Source organism: Neophocaena asiaeorientalis, unplaced genomic scaffold (assembly GCF_003031525.2).
Source record: "Neophocaena asiaeorientalis asiaeorientalis breed wild unplaced genomic scaffold, Neophocaena_asiaeorientalis_V1.1 scaffold177, whole genome shotgun sequence".
Lineage (NCBI taxonomy): Eukaryota > Metazoa > Chordata > Mammalia > Artiodactyla > Phocoenidae > Neophocaena > Neophocaena asiaeorientalis.
In genome coordinates, this window is record NW_020172779.1 from 8,020,114 (window position 1) to 8,042,155 (window position 22,042).

The window sequence follows — 22,042 nt, forward strand, 5'->3', positions numbered from 1 at the left end:
GATGAATGGATAAAGAAGATGTGGCACATATATACAATGGAATATTACTCAGCCATAAAAAGAAACGAAATTGAACTATTTGTAATGAGGTGGATAGACCTAGAGTCTGTCATACAGAGTGAAGTTAAGTCAGAAAGAGAGAGACAAATACCGTATGCTAACACATATATATGGAATTTAAGAAAAAAAAATGTCATGAAGAGCCTAGGAGTAAGACAGGAATAAAGACCCAGACCTACGAGAGAATAGATTTGAGGATATGGGGAGGGGGAAGGGTGAGCTGTGACAAAGTGAGAGAGAGGCATGGACATATATACGCTACCAAACGTAAGGTAGATAGCTAGTGGGAAGCAGCCGCATGGCACAGGGAGATCAGCTCGGTGCTTTGTGACCGCCTGGAGGGGTGGGATAGGGAGGGTGGGAGGGAGGGAGACGCAAGAGGGAAGAGATATTGGAACACATGTATATATATAACTGATTCATTTTGTTGTAAAGCAATTATACTCCAATAAAGATGTTAAAAAAAAATAAAGTACAAAGCTGTGAAAACTAAAATAATTAAAGACAGACATGAAATTTCAAAATAATCCAATTATTTACTTTCAACAAGGCTAACATTTAACTTTCTTTAGAAGAAATAACTTCTTGCACATCTTGCATAAGTTATGAAAGACAACAGCTATGAGTATTCTGCAAAATGAAAACATGAAAAATAAGAATAACAGAAGAAAGGCAGTGAAGATAAAGGAAACCTGATTACATCTTCTCCTGGAAAAAAAAAAAAAGATAGCACTTACTTTCCAACGGAGCCTGATAGTAAACAGTAGCTTTTCTCTGTCTAAGATAATATCGTTTCTGATTATCTTCTTCTCCATCCTCTTCATCTTCATCTTCATCGTCATCATCTTCATCATCGTCATCTTCTTCATCATCATCATCTTCATCATCGTCATCTTCATCATCATCATCATCATCATCATCTTCATCTTCACCATCATCTTCATCTTCCTGGTCTTCACCCTCTTCGGATGACTCTACAATTAAGAAACATTTCCTTTCAGGCTTCTCACCCAAATGCTAACAATTTTTAAAATAGGGGAATAGAAAAAGACTCTCCTTTTAAAATTTATTTACTTCTAGGTTGTTCATAGAAAGAATCTGTAATTCTGCAACATCAAATGAAGATTTTTTAAAAATGAAGTAAAAAACTATAGAATTAAAAACAACGAGGGGAAGGAAAAAAGTAGTTTAAAGGCTACTACCAGTACATACCAAACTAAAGTTTATAGCGTTACTGCTAATTTCATTGATATAGTGGACTTCTGGCTGCCACTGAGTTACATGCAGTATAACTCAAATAATCTACTTAAGATAATGTAAAACACCCTCACCAAGCATTTAAAATGCATTTTGGAAAACTGATTTTCATTCAATAAAAGTTCTAAGAAATTGCAGCAATAAGTTCTAAACAGAATAGTAAAACTCAACTTTAACTTTTAACTCAAACAGGTAGAGAGAGATATGCTGTCTGTAGATGTATTATACAAGCAAACCAGTTTAACTTGTTTTAGCATGTTTAAGTGCTTTCCCAACAAGACATATTACCCTTTTATCTCCCCTGCCTTCACTTTTTCTTTGAAACTATGATAACCCTAATTTATCATAAACTACCATAAATGTCACAGCTTCTGAATAAAAAGGCTATATTCTGCTAAATAAAACCCAGAAGATAGAACAAGAGAAAAGACTAACCCACACTGCCTTCTTGATTGTCAGTTGTTTCTTCATCAGTTCTTTGAATACCTTTTTGTTTTCCTCTTGTGTACATATTAAGATTCCCCTAAAAATATGTAAATAAAATCCATTAAAGTTTAGTATGTTTATTTAAAAGAATCCAGTAGGGCCTTCCAATCCTACTGAAAATTAAGATATTTCCAGCTATAAACTCTTAAAACTCCAGCAATAATTAGTGACTGATCAAACAAATGCTGAACAAAATGATGAATAATTTAACCAAGAAATGGATAGGTTCTAGAGAAAAAAGGTTAAACTGGAGATTAGTAAATCATCCCCTTAATGGAAGAATATATTTACTTTTTCTGTTTCATTAAACACTCCCAAGTCTTCAAGTTGTCTTATTCGCTGTCTACGCATCTTCTTCATATCATCCATTTTTTGAAGTACAGCTTCAGCAGTGCTTTAAAAAAAATGATATAAAAATAAGCTAAAACTGTAAAAGAGTAGTATATTTTAGGACTTTCCTGGTGGCGCAGTGGTTAAGAATCCGCCTGCCAATGCAGGGGACACGGGTTCGAGCCCTAGTGCGGGAAGATCCCACATGCCGCGGAGCGACTAAGCCCATGCGCCACAGCTACTGAGCCTACACTCTATAGAGCCCACACTCCGCAACAAGAGAAGCCACCACAATAAGAAGCCTGCGCACCACAACAAAGAGTAGCCCTAGCTCGATGCAACTAGAGAAAGCTCGCATGCAGCAACGAAGACCCAACGCAGCCAGAAATAAACAAATTTATTTAAAAAATAAAAGAGTAGTATATTTTTTAAAACTTCATTTTTCTTCCATTGTATTCTCTGAGTGCTGGGATTTTAAATACCCTTAATAGAAGCACTGATTTACTAATGTAAAAATATTTCATATTCTTTGTACGAATTTAAATACACATACAGATTACAAAGTCCTCTAATAATCACTCTACTTTATACTTTACATAAACTGAATGCATTAAATACTCCTGCTAGTCAAAACTTCGTCCCCAACAAAAAGTTTTTTGCCAGCTAAATAATCTTGATCTAAATTTTTACTTACTTTGTTATAAGTTTGTCAAATAGTACAGACTGGTTCACGCTACCATAACGACTTCTAATCCTGCAACTTCGGCGAACTTCGACATCACCATTCTCTTCATGCAAGCGTTCTGTCTTTTGAACTATGTTTCTAGTCCTCAATGACCGAGTAACTGTAATTACTTTGTCTTCATAGATGTGTACATAAAAGCAAGTAGAAAGATTTGAAATAACAGCATTTATAAAACAATTCTAAAATGAACAACTGAATAGCTACACTTTCATATAACGAAATTTTAGTTTCTTGAACTTACCCTTCTCAAAAATACTAGAAAACAAAAATAAAGTTACAACATACACCTACCATAGGTCCAGCCATACCACTCTCAAGAAAAAATGAAAGCTATATATATAATACAAAGACTTGTACACAATGTTCAAAGCAGTTTTGTGACAGTCCCCAAATGGAAACAACCCAAATGTCCATCAAAAGATGAAACTGTGGGAAACAACCTAAGTGTCCATCAATAGGTGAATGGATAAAGATGTGGAATATACACACAATAGAATATTATTCAGCCATGAGAAAGGACATCCTGCTATTTGCAGTAATATGGATGGACCCTGAGGGCATTGTACTAAGTGAAGTAAGTCAGAGAAAGACAAATACTGAATGATATCACTTACATGTTCAATCTAGAAAAACCAAACTCATAGAAACAGAGACTAGAATGATGGTTACAAAGGACTGGGAAGTGAGAGAGAAAGGGGAGATTGTTAGTCAAACAGTACAAATTTTCAGCCATAAAATGAGTAAGTTCTGGGGCTCTAATGTACAGCAGAGTGGCTATAGTTAGTAATACTGTATTGCAGGGGTCCCTAACCCACGAGCCTGTTAGGAACCAGACCGCACAGCAGGAGGTGAGCAGCAGGTGATCAAGCGAAGCTTCATCTGTATTTACAGTCGCTCCCCATCACTTGCATTACCGCCTGAGCTCCGCCTCCTGTCAGATCAGTGGCGGCATTAGATTCTCATAGGAGCTCAAACCCTACTGTGAACTGCACATGCGAGGGATCTAGGTTGCACACTCCTTATGAGAACCTAACGCCCGATGATCTGAGGTGGAGCTGAGGCAGTGACGCTAGCGCTGGGGAGCGGGTGCAAATACAGATTATCATTAGCAGAGAGGTTTGACTGCACAGAGACCACAATAAATCAATTGCTTGCCGACTCATACCAAAACCCTATCAGCGAGTGGCAAGTGAAAACAAGCTCAGGGCTCCCACTGATTCTGCATTATGGTGAGTTGTATAATTATTTCATTATATATCACAGTGTAATGATAACAGAAATAAGGTGCACAGTAAATGTAATGCTCTTGAATCACCCCCAAACCATCCCAACACCCCCGCCCCCCGATCCGTGGAAAAATTGTCTTCCATGAAATTGGTCCCTGCTGCCAAACGGGATGGAGACTGCTACCATATTGTATACTTGAAAGTTGCTGGGAGAGTGGCTCTTGAGTGTTCTCAACACAAAAAAGAAATGGTAATTATGTGACATGATGCAGGTGTTAGATAAAGCCACGGTAATAATCATTTTGCAATATATAAGCATCAAATCAACAATGCAACGTACTCCTTAAGTTAAGGCAATGTTATATGCCAATTATATTAAAATAAAGCTAAGGAAAAAAATTGTGGTATACCCACATAATGGAATACTACTCAGTAATAAAAAGCAACAACATGGATGATACTCAAAGTAATTATGCTGAGTCAAAGAAGCCAAAGAAGAATGCATGCCGTATAATTCCATTAATATAAAACTCTAGACAATACAAACTCACCATACTCTACAGCACTCTGTAGAGTGCTGTCACACTCTCTACAGTGACAGCAAGCAGATTGGTGGCTGCTCAGGAATCTTGGGTCATGGAGAGGAGCTAGAGGAGCCAGGAGCGATTACAAAGGGGCCTGAGGAAATCCTGGAGGGTGATGGTTATCTTTACTACCTTATCGTGGTGATGGTTTGACGGCATGCACTTATATCAAAACCAAACAAACTGTACACTTCAAATATGGAGTTTATTGTATGTACCACAATATGCCTGTAAACAAAATACTAAATACATGCTTTAAAAAATTTAAATGCCTTTAACATTACTTACCTTCTTTGCACTCTTCTTTTTTTTTATCAGCCTGCTGTCTGGCCAACTGCCTATATGAAAAAAATATAGCAAATAATTCAAAATAATTTTAAATCCTATATAATACTACAAACTAGGACCAAAAATTAAATCAGCTTGTAGGGTAAATACTTAGAGTTACCTAAAAACCAGTGAAAAAATAGCGTGAGAATACCTATGCTTATATATTGTTATGGCTAAACAAAGGCTGAGAACCCTGTTGTGAAATTCACAGCTGTGTCTCAGTAACTGCAGGGGATTGGTTCCAGGATCCCACATGGATACCAAAATCCGAGGATGCTCAAGTCTCTTATATAAAATGGCATAGTATTTGCATATAACCTCTGCCCATCCTCTTTTTTTTATTATTATTATTTTTTTTTTTGCGGTACGTGGACCTCTCACTGTTGCGGCCTCTCCAGTTGCGGAGCACAGGCTCCGGACGCGCAGGCTCAGTGGCCATGGCTCAAGGGCCCAGCCACTCCGCGGCACGTGGGATCTTCCCGGACCGGGGCACGAACCCGCATCCCCTGCATCGGCAAGCGGACTCTCAACCACTGCGCCACCAGGGAAGCCCCAACCTCTTGTATTTTTTTTAAATAAATTTATTTATTTTTGGCTGCGTTGTGTCTTCCTTGCTGTGCGTGGGCTTTCTCTAGCTGCCGCAAGTGGGGGCTACTCTTCATTGAGGTGCGCAGGCTTCTCTTGTTGCGGAACACGGGCTCTAGGCATGCGGGCTTCAGCAGTTGTGGCATGTGGGCTCAGTAGTTGTGGCACATGGGCTCCAGAGCGCAGGCTCAGTAGTTGTGGCGCATGGGCTTAGGTGTTCCGCTGCATGTGGGAATCTTCCCGGACCAGGGCTCGAACACGTGTCCCCTACGTTGGCAGGCAGATTCTTAACCACTGTGCCATCAGGGAAGCCTGTCCTCTTGTATACTTTAAATCACCTCTAGTTTACTTATAATACCTAATACAATGTAAATACTATGTAAACAGTTGTTGGTGAGTGGTAAATTCAAGTTTCGCTTTTTGGAGATTTCTGGAATTTGGGGGGAGGGGATATTTTCAATCCACTGTTGGTTGAATCTGCACATGCAGAACCAGTGGATACAGAGGGCCAACTGTATGCATTAACTTTTAGCTAAACAGAATTAATCAGAACAAAGTATCTTACTTAAAACAAGAAATGAAATCCTCAGCCTAAGTATTTAGGTATAACTAAACTATTAAGCACTGAGTAAAAACAAGACAATGTGTTTTATACCACAGGGATATAGTGGTCCCACATCCTTGAGGACCTATAAACATGTTACCAAACTTAGTGACATGTTCATTTCCTTCTCCGAACATTTGCTGGCTACAATCTTTACATGACATGTAGAAAGAGTCACATTTGTGAATCAGATATCCCACCTACAAACTGGTATACAGAATCTGTTGAATTGCAAAGAACACCTTCCAAAGCTTAAACAAAGTATCCTTCTCTCATCTTTTCCCCCAAATCCACTGAGCAACAAAGCAGTATGTTTCATTAACCTATTTTTAGGGACTCAATTTTCCATACTTGGATAGGCTATATCTATTAATCAACCTATGAATCAAGCAATACTTGCAAGTGTGCTGGTTAAACCCATGGAGTTTCAAATGGGACACTTTAAAATAAAACAAAACCATCTTATCCAGAAGAGCTAACTCGTGTCCTCCTAACAATGTAAGTCATCATTAATTCCTTATCTCTTTTGGAACACAGGTAAGAACCAAGAACAAAATAAAAAACCTTTCAGCAATCCATCTACAGATCAAGGTCTAGTTTGTTCACAGACTTTTCTCATAGAGGAGACCCTCCCTCCATACCATGTAGGTCTACACTTTTATAAACCAGACCCCCTATCAGGTGCTAGGGATACAAAGACTAAAGCAGTGTTTTTTTTCTGGGTTTTCTTTTCTTTTTTTTTTTGCCTGTAGGGGAAGGGAAGCACTTTTTACCCTTGCAGGGGTTGCTATACTTGTTCTTAAACAGCTAGATAATAAATATTTTTGGCTTGTCAGTTTCTGTCATAACTACTCATACAACTCTAACAGTGAAGCAGGAATGCAGCCATAGACAGAAGTAATGGGCATGGCTGTGTTCCAATGAAGCTATTTACCAAAACAGGAGTCTGGACTTTTGTCAACTCCTGTGAATCTGATGAAAGCTATGGATCTTTTCTCCCTAGAAAACTGCATATACATATACAAGTTTAAACATTACTTCAGAGGTTTCATATGCCCCCTGAAAACCATGATTACTGGACCTAGTTAAGAACTCCAGGACCAGACAAATATATATCCTGCTCTCAAGGCACAGTTATTCAAATCTTTATTATTCTAACAGTCTTGGTCCCCTGGTCTTTGAGCCCCAAATAGATTTAAAATAAAGGGGTAAGGGGTAAAAAAACATAGAAAGGAAGTTAGAGATTACTATAGTCAAACTGGCAACAGCAAAAAGGGTCACCATGATAGGAAATAAGAAAACTACATAAGGCAGAATTCAAAAATACTATAGACCACTTTATATGTCTTATACAAACAGATCCTGGTGTTACCACTATATAAAATTATTGTCTTTGTAATAATGATGTGAATACAGGGTGTTTTTTTAAAGATAGTAATTCTTTTAAAGATTGGAAGAAATATAAATGGCCAGCCAATAAGCACATGAAAAAATATTCAACATCATTAACCACCAAGTAAATGCAAATGAGAACCACAATGAGATACTTCATACTCACATGGCTAAAACCAAAAGGACAGACTATGGCAAGTGTTACTGAGGATGTAGACAAATTGGAATCCTCATGCACTGCTGGTGGGAATGTAAAATGGTACAGCTGCTTTGGACAATGTTAAAACAGAGTTACCGTTTAGCCCAGCAATTCACTCCTAGGTATATACCCAAAAGAACCAAAACCCTATGTTCACACAAAAATTTGTACACCAATGTTCATCAACTAATGAGTGGATAAACAAAATGTAACATATTCATATAATGGAATCTTACTTGGCAATAAAAAGAATGAAGTGATGATAGATACTACAATATACATGAACCTTCAAAACATACCAAGTAAAAGAAGCCAAACACGAAAGAACATATGTCGTATGATTCCACTTGTATAAAATATCCAGAATAGGCAAATCCACAGAGATAGAAAGTAGACTTGTGGTTCCCAAGGGGCTGGGGATGGAGGGATAATGCGTATGGTGTTTCTTTTGGGGTGATGAAAATATACTGAAATTAGATAGCAGCAATACTTGTACAATACTGCAAATATTCTAAAACCACTGAATTATACACTTTAAAATCATGAATTTTAATGGTACGTGAATTGTTATTTTAAAATAATAAAGACAGGAATTCAATAAATTTTAGAAGCAGCCTCATTTAAAAACACCAAGTCACTCATTTTTAAAAATAATATTATCTTAAAAAATACTTTTGTTTATTTATTTATATTTTTGGCTGCATCGGTCTTAGTTGCAGCACTCAGGATCTTCATTGTGGCATGCGGGATCTTTGTCACAGCGCACGGGCTTCTCTCTAGCTGTGGCATGCAGGTTTTCTCTCTCTAGTTGTGGCGCATGGGGGGCTCCAGGGCACGTGGGCTTTGTAGTTTGCAGCAAGCAGGCCCTAGTTGCGGCGTGCAGGCTCAGTAGTTGCAGCATGTGGGCTTAGTTGCCCTGCGCCATGTGGGATCTTAGTTCCCTGACCAGGGATCGAACCCGAGTCCCCTGCATTGGAAGGCGGATTCTTTACCACTGGACCACCAGGGAAGTCCCACCAAGTCACTCATCTTTAAATCAGGATTAAAAAAGCACTTATTTTAATACATTCCTTTAATACCTAACACAATGTTTCACAGACCTGAGTAACATACAGAGCCTTTTAAGGAAAAAGACTTTTGAGGATTTCCCATATTAAGTTTTTTGTGATTATGTACAAGCCAAACTAGATATAAATAAATTCATTTAGGTTTTACACAAATGAAACTATAAAAACAACTACCAACAAAAATATTAACGGAATACATTGGAGGTTTTGCTGAAACAAATTAGCCATTTGCTGTGTGAATGTGGTTCAGACTGCTATGGGTTTCTCTTGAGTTTGGCATGTTATGTATTATGTTTATTGTGTAACATGATGACTCAATTCATCCATTTCTCTTTATCTGAAGTGCTCCAAATCTTCATTTGAACAGCACGTCATGACATCACATCACGTGGCTTTCTCTTGGAAGCAGATGCATCCTTTATGTATTAAAGTCAGACTCAGTTTTGTTTTTTTTTTAATTTATTCATTTTGGTTGTGCTGGGTCTTAGTTGTGGCATGTGGGACCTTCGCTGCGGCATGTGGACTTCTTGGTTGCAGCATGAGGACTTCTTGGTTGCAGCATGCAAACTTCTTGGTTGCGGTATGCAGACTGCTTAGTTGTGGCATGCATGCAGGATCTCGTTCCCCGACCAGGGATCGAGCCTGGGCCCCCTACATTGGGAGTGCAGAGTCTTACCCACTGAACCACCACGAAGTCCCTAGACTCAGTTCTTATCTCCAGAACCCGAGATAACTAAAGCAGTACTACTTGGTACCAAATAGTGCCTGAAATTTTATGGCTATTCTCTATGAGGTAGCAATTTAGATGATTCAGAATATTTTTTCTTCAGATCATGAAATAATCTTTAAATTCTCATAGAGAATTCATGGAACCCATCAATCCAAGAAGACTTCAAATACCCCAGTATTTCAAGTTTCAGAAATACTGGGGTAGCTTAAATTGTATTTCATTGATTCTAAAAATTGTACATTTCCCCCCCATTTTACCATCTCTGAAATTGGGATATATCTTACTACTGATAGTATGTCATAGTTTAACTTTCAGTGTTTTTTTCTTTCTTACTGTCTCATAAAATAATGCTGTGTGTTTCAATTGTTGCTAACTTGGATTCCATGAAATACAGTAGGTATTCCATGAATAGTGGATGAAACAAGATGCAGATTTAAATATATACAATAAAAGACCAAGTATATAATTGAAAAAAATAACAGTACCAAAAAGAAACTTAAAAGGGCACAACCTCACTTATCTGGAAAATCTGCTACACAAAATAAGAATCAAGCCAAAGCAATCTTGCTGGGGAAAAAAACGGAGCTGGAGGAATCAGGCTCCCTAGAGCCCGCACTCCGCAACAATAGAAGCCACCACAGTGAGAAGCCTGCGCACCGCAACAAAGAGTAGTGCCCACTCACTGCAACTAGAGAAAGCCCTTGCGCAGCAACGAAGATCCAACGCAGCCAAAAATAAATATTTTTTAAAAAAATTCTATTTGAGAGTAAGATGGTTCTAGTTTTCTACGTCATTACGAGTAAATTCTTTGTGAGAAGAATTAATGTAAAAACAATTATTTCATCAAACAAATTTTATTATAATTGGCACCCCTCTCCCAATTCCTGTTAAGCCCACCAAAATGGGGACAAAAGTGAAGGTTTTGAGCTAATTAAAGTTAGATTTAAATTTGCCCTGGACCAAATAAACCCAATTTCCATGAAGTACATACTTCCTAATTCACTGAAATTAATTCCTTGAGTATTAAAATGTAATTCATGCCATCTACCTCAGGGTTCTTGAGAAACAAAATTTAAATATGTATAAAGCACCTAGTCAAAAAACCATTGAACCACTGAACAAGTCAAAAAACAAAAACAAAGCCATGTTCTGCCTCCTATGTGAAGCCTTAGAAGCATACCAACAGAGATATTCATAAATGACTTAGAATTGATGAAAAACTTGATAGTAAGCAATCAGAAATATAACTACTATTTTGAATAAAGGTTTTTTACAGACTATGAAGCAGAACCACATATCATAAGTTATAGTCATAAACTCTCTCTAGATTACTCAAGTACCCAGAACTCATCCTGTATCAACCAACCTCTTCAGTTGCACTCACACATATCACAGATACCATCTTTGAACAAGAAAATAAAAACAAACCTGACCTGAGGACATATTAAATTTTTAATTCAATAACATTCATTTAGTGCAATTTCATCTCAAATAAATTACATTTTACAGTCTGGACTCTTGATGACCAGTCAAGAACACACTTAAAAATTAAATGCAAATCTTAAATTATTACTTTAAAACTATTTTGAATTAGCATTTAAGCATCTTGTATTACCTTGTAAAATGCCTGCCATTAGTATGTTTCTCTGTTACTTCCATATTCTTATCAAAACTAGAATCTGAAGAATTCTGTGCATTTTTTCTCAAGCACCTTAAAGCACGTGTCCGGTGGTAGGTTTCAACTTCCTTAACTGAAGACCCATCCTTTAAAAAAAAATTAAGAAAGACATCTAAGTTTTTCTTCAGTCAAATCCCCAAGTTAAACTCCTAAGATTTGTCTCTGATTAAGTTTTAACAACTGCTTTTGGTGCACAGTATCATTTTTGCATCTCCCCAAGAAACGAAAATAATTAATCTCTAGAATAATCATTTTACAATGAACAAATATGAGCAATGTCTATGAGGCAGCTAGTATAAGATTTATTAATGTTTTATAGTTCTACTTCACAACAAGTAGTCTCCAGTGAAATTTTCTACCACTGATAAAAAGTTGTAATAGTTCATAACGGTAAATACTCCTCTATTTTAAGGCTACAGAAATTAGAAAGATACGCATACACCATGAAACCACTGGAAACAACCCTAAAATGACTGGACTGTCAGAAGTGTAATTTGGCTTGGATGACAAAAAGGAGTTATTACTATCTCACACAATTTCACCCACATAATGTAAAAAATGAATTTAGAGACTGTTTAGGTACGTTTATTTCTTGTAAAAACCACAGAGCTCTATTTAACTTTATTTTTGCTCAAGAGACTACAGGCTCTCTAAGTTACTGGGTTGCTTTATGAGCTACAGAGGTTCTGTCATAAAGTATTCAAAATTTCATACATGCCTCTTAGAAATCATACAGAGGATACTTTTACGTTAGAAGAGAAGGCAAATGTACCTAACAACTCTATAATCCTATGTCTTACTACTCTAAAAACTTATAATTTTAGAAAAACAGGCAGTGTTTTTTTTAAAAAACAATAAAACATCAGTGCCCCCTTACCCCATGCGCCTCAGGCTGGCTTTACCTGGTCATTTCATTATATTTTATTAGGATATTTTGTCATTTAATTTTGTTTCAGGAAGAATATTTGATTGGCTCAAAGGTAAAGTAAGGATATTTACACCACAAGGATCTGTGCAAGAATCAGACACGTTCTTAAAGGCACGAAAGGACAATTAAAAAAATTAGTTTCTTCATAAGGTATTAAGTGATACGTATGATTTGTTACTTTTATCAGTGTGCCTATATTTCAGGATGTTTCAAAAAAGAATACCTATACATTTAGGCAGGTGTATTATTTTTTAGATGAATACCTACCTACATCTTAGATGGGTGTAGTGTAACGTAAGACTTTCCAAGGAAAATTGTAAGGGTATCTATTTCCACTCTCTCAACTTCCATGTGTACTTTTTCTTAAAATGGACCTAAGGGCTTCCCTGGTGGCGCAGTGGTTGAGAGTCCGCCTGCCGATGCAGGGGACACGGGTTCATGCCCCGGTCTGGGAAGATCCCACATGCCGTGGAGCGGCTGGGCCCGTGAGCCATGGCCGCTGAGCCTGCACATCCGGAGCCTGTGCTCCGCAACGGGAGAGGCCACAACAGTAAGAGGCCCGCGTACCACAGAAAAAAACCCCCACAAAAACCAAAAAAAAAAAACGGATCTAAGAAGGCATCTTAATACAAGGCATCCTCTTTCATTTACCTTTCTCCCATTTACAAAAGAAAGTCATAACTCTCACTCATTCTGAATCTTACTATTGTGGGCTGCTTCAAGGCATTAAAAACCTTCCTAAAGCCAAAGAAAAACACTAATGTAGGTGTTAAGCGAATGAATGACTAAGCTAGGCAACAAATCCTTTCCTTTGTTAGGTGGTTTCCAATTCTTCCGCTTTTAACAAAATTGAAAGGAGACCTAATCAAGCTAAGAGACCATTAAAAATGTTTGGCAAGTGATTTTCTGCTTATAAGCCAGAAAAACTGAGTGGCACTGCAATATAATTCCCTTCATTACTATCTACTTGTTTATATGAACAATGTTTCTCAGTGCTTACCTTTATAAAAACAATGAAACTAATGACAAAACACTCTTCAGCAATAAATAAGATTTATCCACAGGGGCGGGGGAAGGGTAAGCTGTGACAAAGCGAGAGAGAGGCATGGACATATATACACTACCAAACGTAAGGTAGATAGCTAGTGGGAAGCAGCCGCATAGCACAGGGAGATCAGCTTGGTGCTTTGTGACCGCCTGGAGAGGTGGGATAGGGAAGGTGGGAGGGAGGGAGACTCGAGGGAAGCGATATGGGAACATATGTTTATGTATAACTAATTCACTTTGTTATAAAGCAGAAACTAACACACCATTGTAAAGCAATTATACTCCAATAAAGATGTAAAACAAAAATCAAAAAACAAAAAAAGAGATTCATCTACAGATACTTAAACTAACTGGGTGGGCAGGGAGACTTAAACCCCATGAAATCCTAATAAAAGATTACTTCCTATGTTTAATCATTTTTAATCAAAATAGATACTTTTTTGTTGTTTTGATCAATTGAATGTTAATAATGATAATTCAATACACAAAAATTTTATTTCTTGGAGCTCTGTCATCACGGAAAAGTGGAAAAAATCCAACTTTTGTTTTATAAGTATGAAAGGATAATTAATAACTGACTTTCAAGCATGAAAATATATCAAGATAAAATGCTGTGGGTTAAGTGGATTGAAAATACAAATTAAAAGAGGGAAAAAAAAGAAGGTAAAATTTCTGACTACTAAGAGAACTCGTTCATGTATTCATTTTTTTTTTTGCGGTACGCAGGCCTCTCACTGTTGTGGCCTCTCCCGTTGTGGAGCACAGGCCCCGGACGTGCAGGCTCAGCGGCCATGGCTCATGGGACCAGTCGCTCCGTGGCATGTGGGATCTTCCCGGACTGGGGCACGAACCCGTGTCCCCTGCATCGGCAGGCGGACTCTCAACCACTGCGCCACCAGGGAAGCCCCATTTATTAATTTTTAATGTTTCAAGACAGGTATCAAATAACTATAATTTTTACATTCCAGTGTATACTTATAAAAGTGTGATGTAATAGTTTTATTTTTTAATGTCAACCTTAAAAAATGACAGAAATGATCCCTTTGTAACTACTTAAACCTATGTGGGGGGCGGGGGAGACCTTACATCTAAGGTCAGCTTAAAAATGTAAAAGCTGGTACTTCCCTGGCGGTCCAGTGGTTAAGACTTCACCTTCCAATGCAGGGGGTGAGGGTTAGATGCCTGGTCAGGAAGTTAAGATCCTACATGCCTCAGGGCCAAAAAACCAAAACATAAAACAAGCAATATTGTAACAAATTCAATAAAGTCTTTTTAAAAAATGTGAAAGAGATTATAGAGCTCAAAAAATTTGGAAATGCAGGGGAAAACTTTCATGACATTGGATTTGGCAATGATTTCTTAGGACACCAAAAGCACAGATAACAAAAGAAAAAACAGATCGGTTGAACTTCATCAAAATTAAAGAACTTTTGTACAAAGGACATTATCAGTAGAGTGAAATGGAAACTCATGGAACAGGAGAACATATTTGCAAATCATGAATCTGACAATGACAAAGGACTGATATCCACAATATATAAAGAACTCCTATACTTTTAACACCACCAACAAAAAAAGATAAAAATGGGCAAAATATTTAAATAGACATTCCTCTGAAGAATATACACAAATGGTCAATACACATGAAAAGATGCTCAGCATAAGTAGTCATAAGGAAATGCAAATCAAACCCAATGAGATACCACTTCACACTCATTAGGATGGCTATTATCAAAAACAAAAAAAGAAAAAAGAATATAAGTATTGGCAAGGATGTGAAGAAACTAGAACCCTTGTGTACACTGTGGAAAATGATATGGCAATTCCACAGTGTACCCTTGTGTACACTGTGGAAAATGATATGGCAAAAAATTCAGCATAGAATTACCATATGATCCAGCAATGTTGCTTCTGGGTATATACTCAAAAGAAGTGAAAGCAGGGACCTGAAGAGATACTTGAACGCTCATGTTTATAGCAGCATATTCACAACAGCCAAAAGGTGGAAGCAATCCCAGTGTTCATCAACAAATGAACGGATTAAAAAAATATATATATATATATACATATATATAGTACATACAGTGAAATATTATTCCGTCTTAAAAATAAAGGACATTTTAAACACACTGAAATAACATGAATGAACCTTGAATACATTATGCTAAGTGAAATAAGTCAGTCACAGAAGTAAGGTTCCTTTTATGAAGCTCCTTGCCAGGGGCTGGGAAGAGGGAAAATGGTGTGTGTGTGTGTGTGTGTGTGTGTGTGTGTGTGTGTGTGTGTGTGTGTGTGAGGTGCTAGTCAGGTGAAAGTGGGGCGTGTGGCACCCAAGGAAGCTAGCTGAAGGCTGGTGTGTGTGTGTGTGTGTGTGTGTGTGTGTGTGTGTGTGTGTGTGTGTGATGCTGGGTTTTTTTTGGCGGGATCTCTGTTTCCCGACTAGGGATTGAACCTGGGCTGCGGCAGTGAAAGGGCTGAGTCCTAACCACTGGACTGCCAGGGATTCCCAGGGGAGTTAGTGTTTGATAGGTACAGAGTTTCAGTTTTGCAAGATGAAAAATTCTGCACGCAGAGGGTGGTGATGGTTGCAGAACAATGAATGTACTTAATATTACAAAACTATACACTTAAAAATGGTTAAAATGATAATTTTATGTTATCTATATGTTATTACAATAAAAAAAAGGAAGTAAATGTCACTATATTCCTGGGGATAAAAAAAAAAAGTTTGTTTCCATAGGAAAAAAGAAAGGAGGGAGTTGCTAAATACTGGGAAAAAGATTCCTTGAGAAACTTAGAAGATTTAATCTTATAAGTGAATCTTTGATTTGCATAGTGAGTGGCTTACTTCATCGTCCCTAAATAAGCACTAAGCATCAAGAAAGGCTCTCCTTAACAGCATGGAGAAAAAAACAAAACAGGTTTTTTGGGAGTCACCTATATAAAGGCGCATACTGGGGAATTTAAAAATATAACTTTCAAAAATGGTTTTTATAAAAGCAATATAAAAATAAAAGCAATATGTGCCCATTATAATCAGAAAAATGAAGAAATGTACAAAGATGAAACTGTCACCCTTAATTCCAAGCTACCCACAGATAACCACAGTTAACCTTTTGGTGCATAAACCATTCTTTTCCTTTGCAAACACATTCACACAATTTTAAAATTGCGATAATATTATTTATTCTTTGTTACTTTTTTCTAGTAATACAACCATTTTCCCATGTCATAAAATCTATTCTAAAACTCTTTTTACATGAATGAATAGTATTTCAGCCATTACATAAATTTAACAAACTGCTTAATGTATCATGTATAGGTAATCTGCAATTTTTTGTGTTATAAATACCTCTAGAAGAATTATCTTTTTTTTTTTTTTTTTCGGTACGTGGGCCTCTCACTGTTGTGGCCTCTCCCGTTGTGGAGCACAGGCTCCGGACGCGCAGGCTCAGCAGCCATGGCTCACGGGCCCAGCCGCTCCACGACATGTGGGATCTTCCCGGACTGGGGCACGACCCTGTGTCCCCTGCATCAGCAGGTGGACTCCCAACCACTGCACCACCAGGGAAGCCCTGAATTATCTTTTGAACATCTGATTTCCTAAGGAAACTAGCACAGTTGTTAAATCAAAGTCAACATGAACCCGTGTCCCCTGCATCGGCAGGCGGACTCTCAACCACTGAGCCACCAGGGAAGCCCCAAAGTCACATTTTAATACAGCTAATCAAAATAATTCTCAAGAGGTAAGTTAAACACCAACTAGTAACAGTAATTAACAATGGATGATAGAAATGGGTACTTTCACTATCTATTTTTTACATTTTTGCAACATGTATTACCAGAAAAAATTTTCCTAAGAAGTGAAAAACAAAGAAAACATACTTAGTCTGAAAACTAAACCTAGTGATGTAGTGTCCTCATTTATTCTTTCGCTAAAATCCACTTTAATATTGAGAGCACTGATTGTTCTTAAAAGTGAAGTTTAAAAGGAGAAAAAATACAGTTCATTAGATATTAAGTCTGTTATAATCTTGCAGAATCAGTAAATTAGAACAGGGAGCATGCAACAATAAGAAAAGTTTTTCCTCAAAGTGGACACAATTGAGAAACAGAAATATTCTGATGTTATTTTTCCACAAAAGATCAAGCTTAGTAAAGCTTCAAATTAATAAAAAATATGTATGGGAGTCATATTGGTTGAGTTAATTCAAGTTATCAATTCAACAAATGAAATTTAAACAGGATTTTTAAGATCACAGTTATATTACTGACATGAAACGTATTCATCCAGACTTGGGGCTTCTTGAAAGCCTAAAAAGCAGTGTATTCTAATGTACAATGGTATACACATTATACCCACATTACATAGTTGTGACAGCCCTCGTTAGCTTCATATTTAGACACTGGTGTGGTCAATTACTCATAATGGATCTACTCCACAAGTTCCAGCAATTTGCTTTCTAACCATACAGCTCTTCCAGTAGATCTAAATCTCCAAATAGCTAAATCCAATGGCCTTCTCTACCTCATTCACTTCTATGATCACTCTGTTGTTTGCTTTGATCCTTTGTTTACATGATACATTTTTTTTTTTTTTTTGCGGTATGCGGGCCTCTCACTGTTGTGGCCTCTCCTGTTGCGGAGCACAGGCTCCAGACGCACAGGCTCAGCGGCCATGGCTCACGGGCCCAGCCGCTCCGCAGCATGTGGGATCCTCCCAGACCGGGCACGAACCTGCATCCCCTGCATCGGCAGGCGGACTCTCAACCACTGCGCTACCAGGGAAGCCCATGATACTTTCTTTTTTTAAACCTAATTCATCCTCTTCCCACCCTTAAAATAAAGCCATTGCTCCAGATCTTAAATATTCTTGTGTTTTGCTATGCACCTTCAAGGATTCAACTCTCAACTCTATATAGGTGACTCACAAAGAAAAATAGTCCTTACCTCTCACCGAACTCTGGCGTCATAGTCCCAAAGATGTACAGCTTACCTCTTCAGCTGGAAACAACACTGCCTTTGCTGCCTCTATCTGAACAACTCTCAGACCCCTTGCAGTACTTTTGGACTTTTTCTCTCCGTGCCTCTTAATACCACCTTAATTTAGGCTCTGGTTTTCTCTCCTTTGGTCTGTTGTGATAATAATGTACTAATTAAGAGCCCAACCTTTTAAAGACAGACTGCCTACGACTGAACTGTATAATCTTCTCCAAGTTACATAGAGACCTTAGTTTCCATATCTGTAATGAGTATAATAATACTTTATTTGTAAATTTTTTAATTACTATACTTCAATTTAAAAATAGGGACTTTCTTGGTGGCACAGTGGTTAAGAATCTGCCTGCCAATGCAGGGGACACAGATTCGAGCCCTGGTCCAGGAAGATCCCACATGCCATGGAGCAACTAAGCCCGTGCGCCACAACTACTGAAGCCCGCGCGCCTAGAGCCTGTGCTCTGTAACAAGAGAAGCCACTGTAATGAGAAGCCCGTGCACAGCAATGAAGACCCAACGCAGCCAAAATTAAAAATATAAATAAATAAATTTATAAAAATTTAAAAATAATAATTTCGGGAAAACAAACAAAATAATAATAGTTACTTTACAGGGGAAATATGTGTGTGCGTATTAGGTACCTTGCCTGGAACACAGCAAGTGCTATGTAAATGGTAGCTATCAATATTATAATCTTTTAACTGGTCTTCCAAACTCCAGATTTATTGACTATAATCCATCCTAAACACTATCTCATCAGATCTCTGTTCTAAAAGTTGCAACTTCTAAGCCTAAAATCAAGAACCAGCACAACACAAACTAACAAAAATGGACAATAATGGACTATTATTGTCACAAAACAAGTACACTCTCTCAAATGCAGAGCAGCCCACTCCAGGGAGCAACAGTCATCGCCACTTGTCAAAATATCCCTCTCCATGCTTTGACATACTTCACTGAACTGTACACTTGTCATTTTTGTGTTGTGATATGCTTCAAGTTTTAAAGTATCTCCCATAGGCTGTACATATCAGTGTCGAGTTTGGGATATTTTTCCAGGGCAAATAAACATACAATTGAAAAAAAAACAACCAAAAACAGTACCTTCTACATACTACAGTGTTTCATTTTACCTAAAAACATACCGAAGAATAAAAACGTACATAAACACAACCCAAAAGTAACGTACAATCATCACCAAGAAAACCCCTACTACCCATCCTTAACTATCTCTTCAGCATGAGAAACAACCCTAAATTTAATGAATCAAAGAGCCTCAGACCTGTGAAAGCACAGAAATAGGCAATGGCTAGCCTGACTCTGGAGGAAAGGGGCATCCAAACTTATAAATAGGAAGAAAATAAAAGCTTAAAAACCAAAGAAACAGATTTAAAACAACAATAAAATATTTTCAGGGAACCCATACAAGTCAGGGGGAAAACAAACCGTTAAGCGCAGTTGAGTGAGATCATATTCAAAATGTAAAAGTAAAATGTGGTTGAAATTTCCCCAGCTGTCCAGCGGTTAAAACTCTGCACTTCCACATCAAGGGGTGAGGGTTCGATCCCTGGTCAGGGAACTAAGATCCCATATGCCATGCAGTGTACCCAAAAACTTAAAAAAAAAAAAAAAAAGTAAAATGTGAAAATGTGGTTAATAAATAGGTAACTGTAGGTATCTTCAGAACTTGAAGGTCAGCCTCCAAGATTAGATGAAGAAAAATGCAAGTTAATGAATTAATATGAATAAATCCAACCATCTTTAAAAGGAACCTACTCTAAGAAATGCTGTCAATAAATGTGTGAATGAGACAAGGAAATACCCAAATACAATGAGGGTGGATCAAGGAGTTAAGTTTCTGAAATGCATGATTGATGTAAAAAAGCAAGCTATGATCAAATCAAATGTATTGAATGTAAAGAACCCTAATTAGGAAATATTCCAATCACAAAGGTATGTTTCATTTTTGGTATTGGTGGACTTTGTCAGCATGAATACATTACCCCTGAAGACCCAATCCCACGCTCACTAAATAACACCCTGATTACAATTTGTTCCACGGAGGATTTGAGAAAGGAGTACTATGTCTCATAAAGATATAATCCCTACTGGAAACCCTAGTCTGGAAAAGAATCTTTTCAACCCTACAACAACCAGGTGAGTGCTAACTGCTCAACCACCACATACCACTGATACAGCAAGACAAACAACAACAAAATAGTTATTATGCACCTACTATGCTCTAGGTGCTAGGAACAGCTGAACAAAAGGTCAAAATCCAAACCCCTATGGAGTTACATTCTGATTTGGGGAGAGATAAAAATATTTTAGAAGTAGGAAGTTATAGGATATTTAGAAGGTGGTAAGTGCTAGGGACCATAAAACAGAGCAAAGGGGCCTGTCAATGAGTGGTTTGCAATGTTAAATAGTATGGTTAGGATAAGCATCATTGAAAAGGTAAAATTTTAGCAAACACCTGAAAGAGACTGTTTCATAGGTTCTCCTAGGTAGGACTCGCAGCTCTATTGCTTACTATAAAGGTGAATTGAGCAACTTATTTAAGTCTCTGTGCCTCAGTCCTCTTACCTGCAAAACAAAGATAATCGCACCTACCTTGTAAGGTTATGATGATTGAGTTAATGTTTGTAAAATTCTTGGAACACATTAAGCACTACGAGTTCTGAGGCTTTTTTTATTTTTTAATTAAAAAAAATGTAAAAGGTAAAGGAATAGCTCATGCAGATATCCAGGGAAAGAGTATTCCCAACAGAAAGCAGAGCAACTGCAAAGGCCCTGAGATTCAAGAAGCAGCTAGGCCAGAGAGGGTAGAACAGACTGGGTTTCGCAAAAGGGAGAATGGAAGAGGATGTCATCATAAAGGGAAGGAGGCAAGGAGGTATAGGGCTGCTTCTCAACTTTTAAACTTTTACTCTTAGATAGGGATTTTTGAGCAGAGGAGTGATCAACTGTTTTGACTTTTTACAAGATCACTCTGTAAGCTATACTGCGAACTGACTTTCAAGGGAGGAGGGCATTACATATAAGGGTGGTAAACAGGGAGGCTAGTCAAGAGTTTATTTTAATAATCCATGGGAATTCCCTGGCGGTCCAGTGGTTAGGACTCGGAGCTTTCACTGTCAGGGCCCGGGTTCAATCCCTGGTCGGGAAACTAAGATCCCACAAGCCACAGTGCTAGATCAAAACAAACAAAACCAAAACAAACCAAAACACACACAAAAAACCCAAAACACTATATTAATAATCCAGGCAAAAGATGATGGCTTGAACCAGCATGGCAACAATGGAGCAGCTGAGACGTGGACGGATTCTGAAAAAATTCTGAAAGTAAAGCCAACAGAATCTGCTAATATGAACGGAGAGAAGAGTTAAGGATGATTCTAAGGTTTTTAGCCTGAGGAACTTAAAAGATGGAGTGGCCATTAAAATCGACTGTGGTCTCAACAGCTGACAATGACTGAGTCCTAACTATCAGCCAAGTGTTCAGGTAACCTCCTTACATGCCTGATCACATTTAATTCTCACTACCCTTGTGGTGGGTATCACCCCCTTTTAAGCAGAGAAACCTGCTGATATTGGTAAACTGATATTCATAACTAACAGTTGTTTTTTTAAATTAATTTTTTATTGAAGTATAGTTGATTTACAATATTAATTACTGCTGTACAGCAAAGTGACTCAGTTATACATACATATATATACACACACACACACACACACACACACACACACACACACACACACACACTTTTTTTCATATTCTTTTTTATTATTTTTT

The 22,042-nt window shown here is 37.7% G+C and overlaps 1 protein-coding gene across 1 annotated transcript in view; it reads right to left on the reverse strand.

Moving 5' to 3' along the window:
* ATAD2 (ATPase family AAA domain containing 2) overlaps positions 1-22,042 on the reverse strand; it is a 67,070-nt gene that overhangs the window by 42,395 nt on the left and 2,633 nt on the right. Inside the window, exons 2-7 of the mRNA XM_024741328.1 lie at positions 11,211-11,359; positions 4,977-5,026; positions 2,828-2,993; positions 2,095-2,197; positions 1,753-1,840; positions 798-1,034 (exon numbers count right to left, since the gene is read on the reverse strand). Of these exons, the coding sequence (XP_024597096.1) occupies positions 798-1,034; positions 1,753-1,840; positions 2,095-2,197; positions 2,828-2,993; positions 4,977-5,026; positions 11,211-11,359 (793 nt within the window). The remainder of the gene's footprint in view (positions 1-797; positions 1,035-1,752; positions 1,841-2,094; positions 2,198-2,827; positions 2,994-4,976; positions 5,027-11,210; positions 11,360-22,042) is intronic.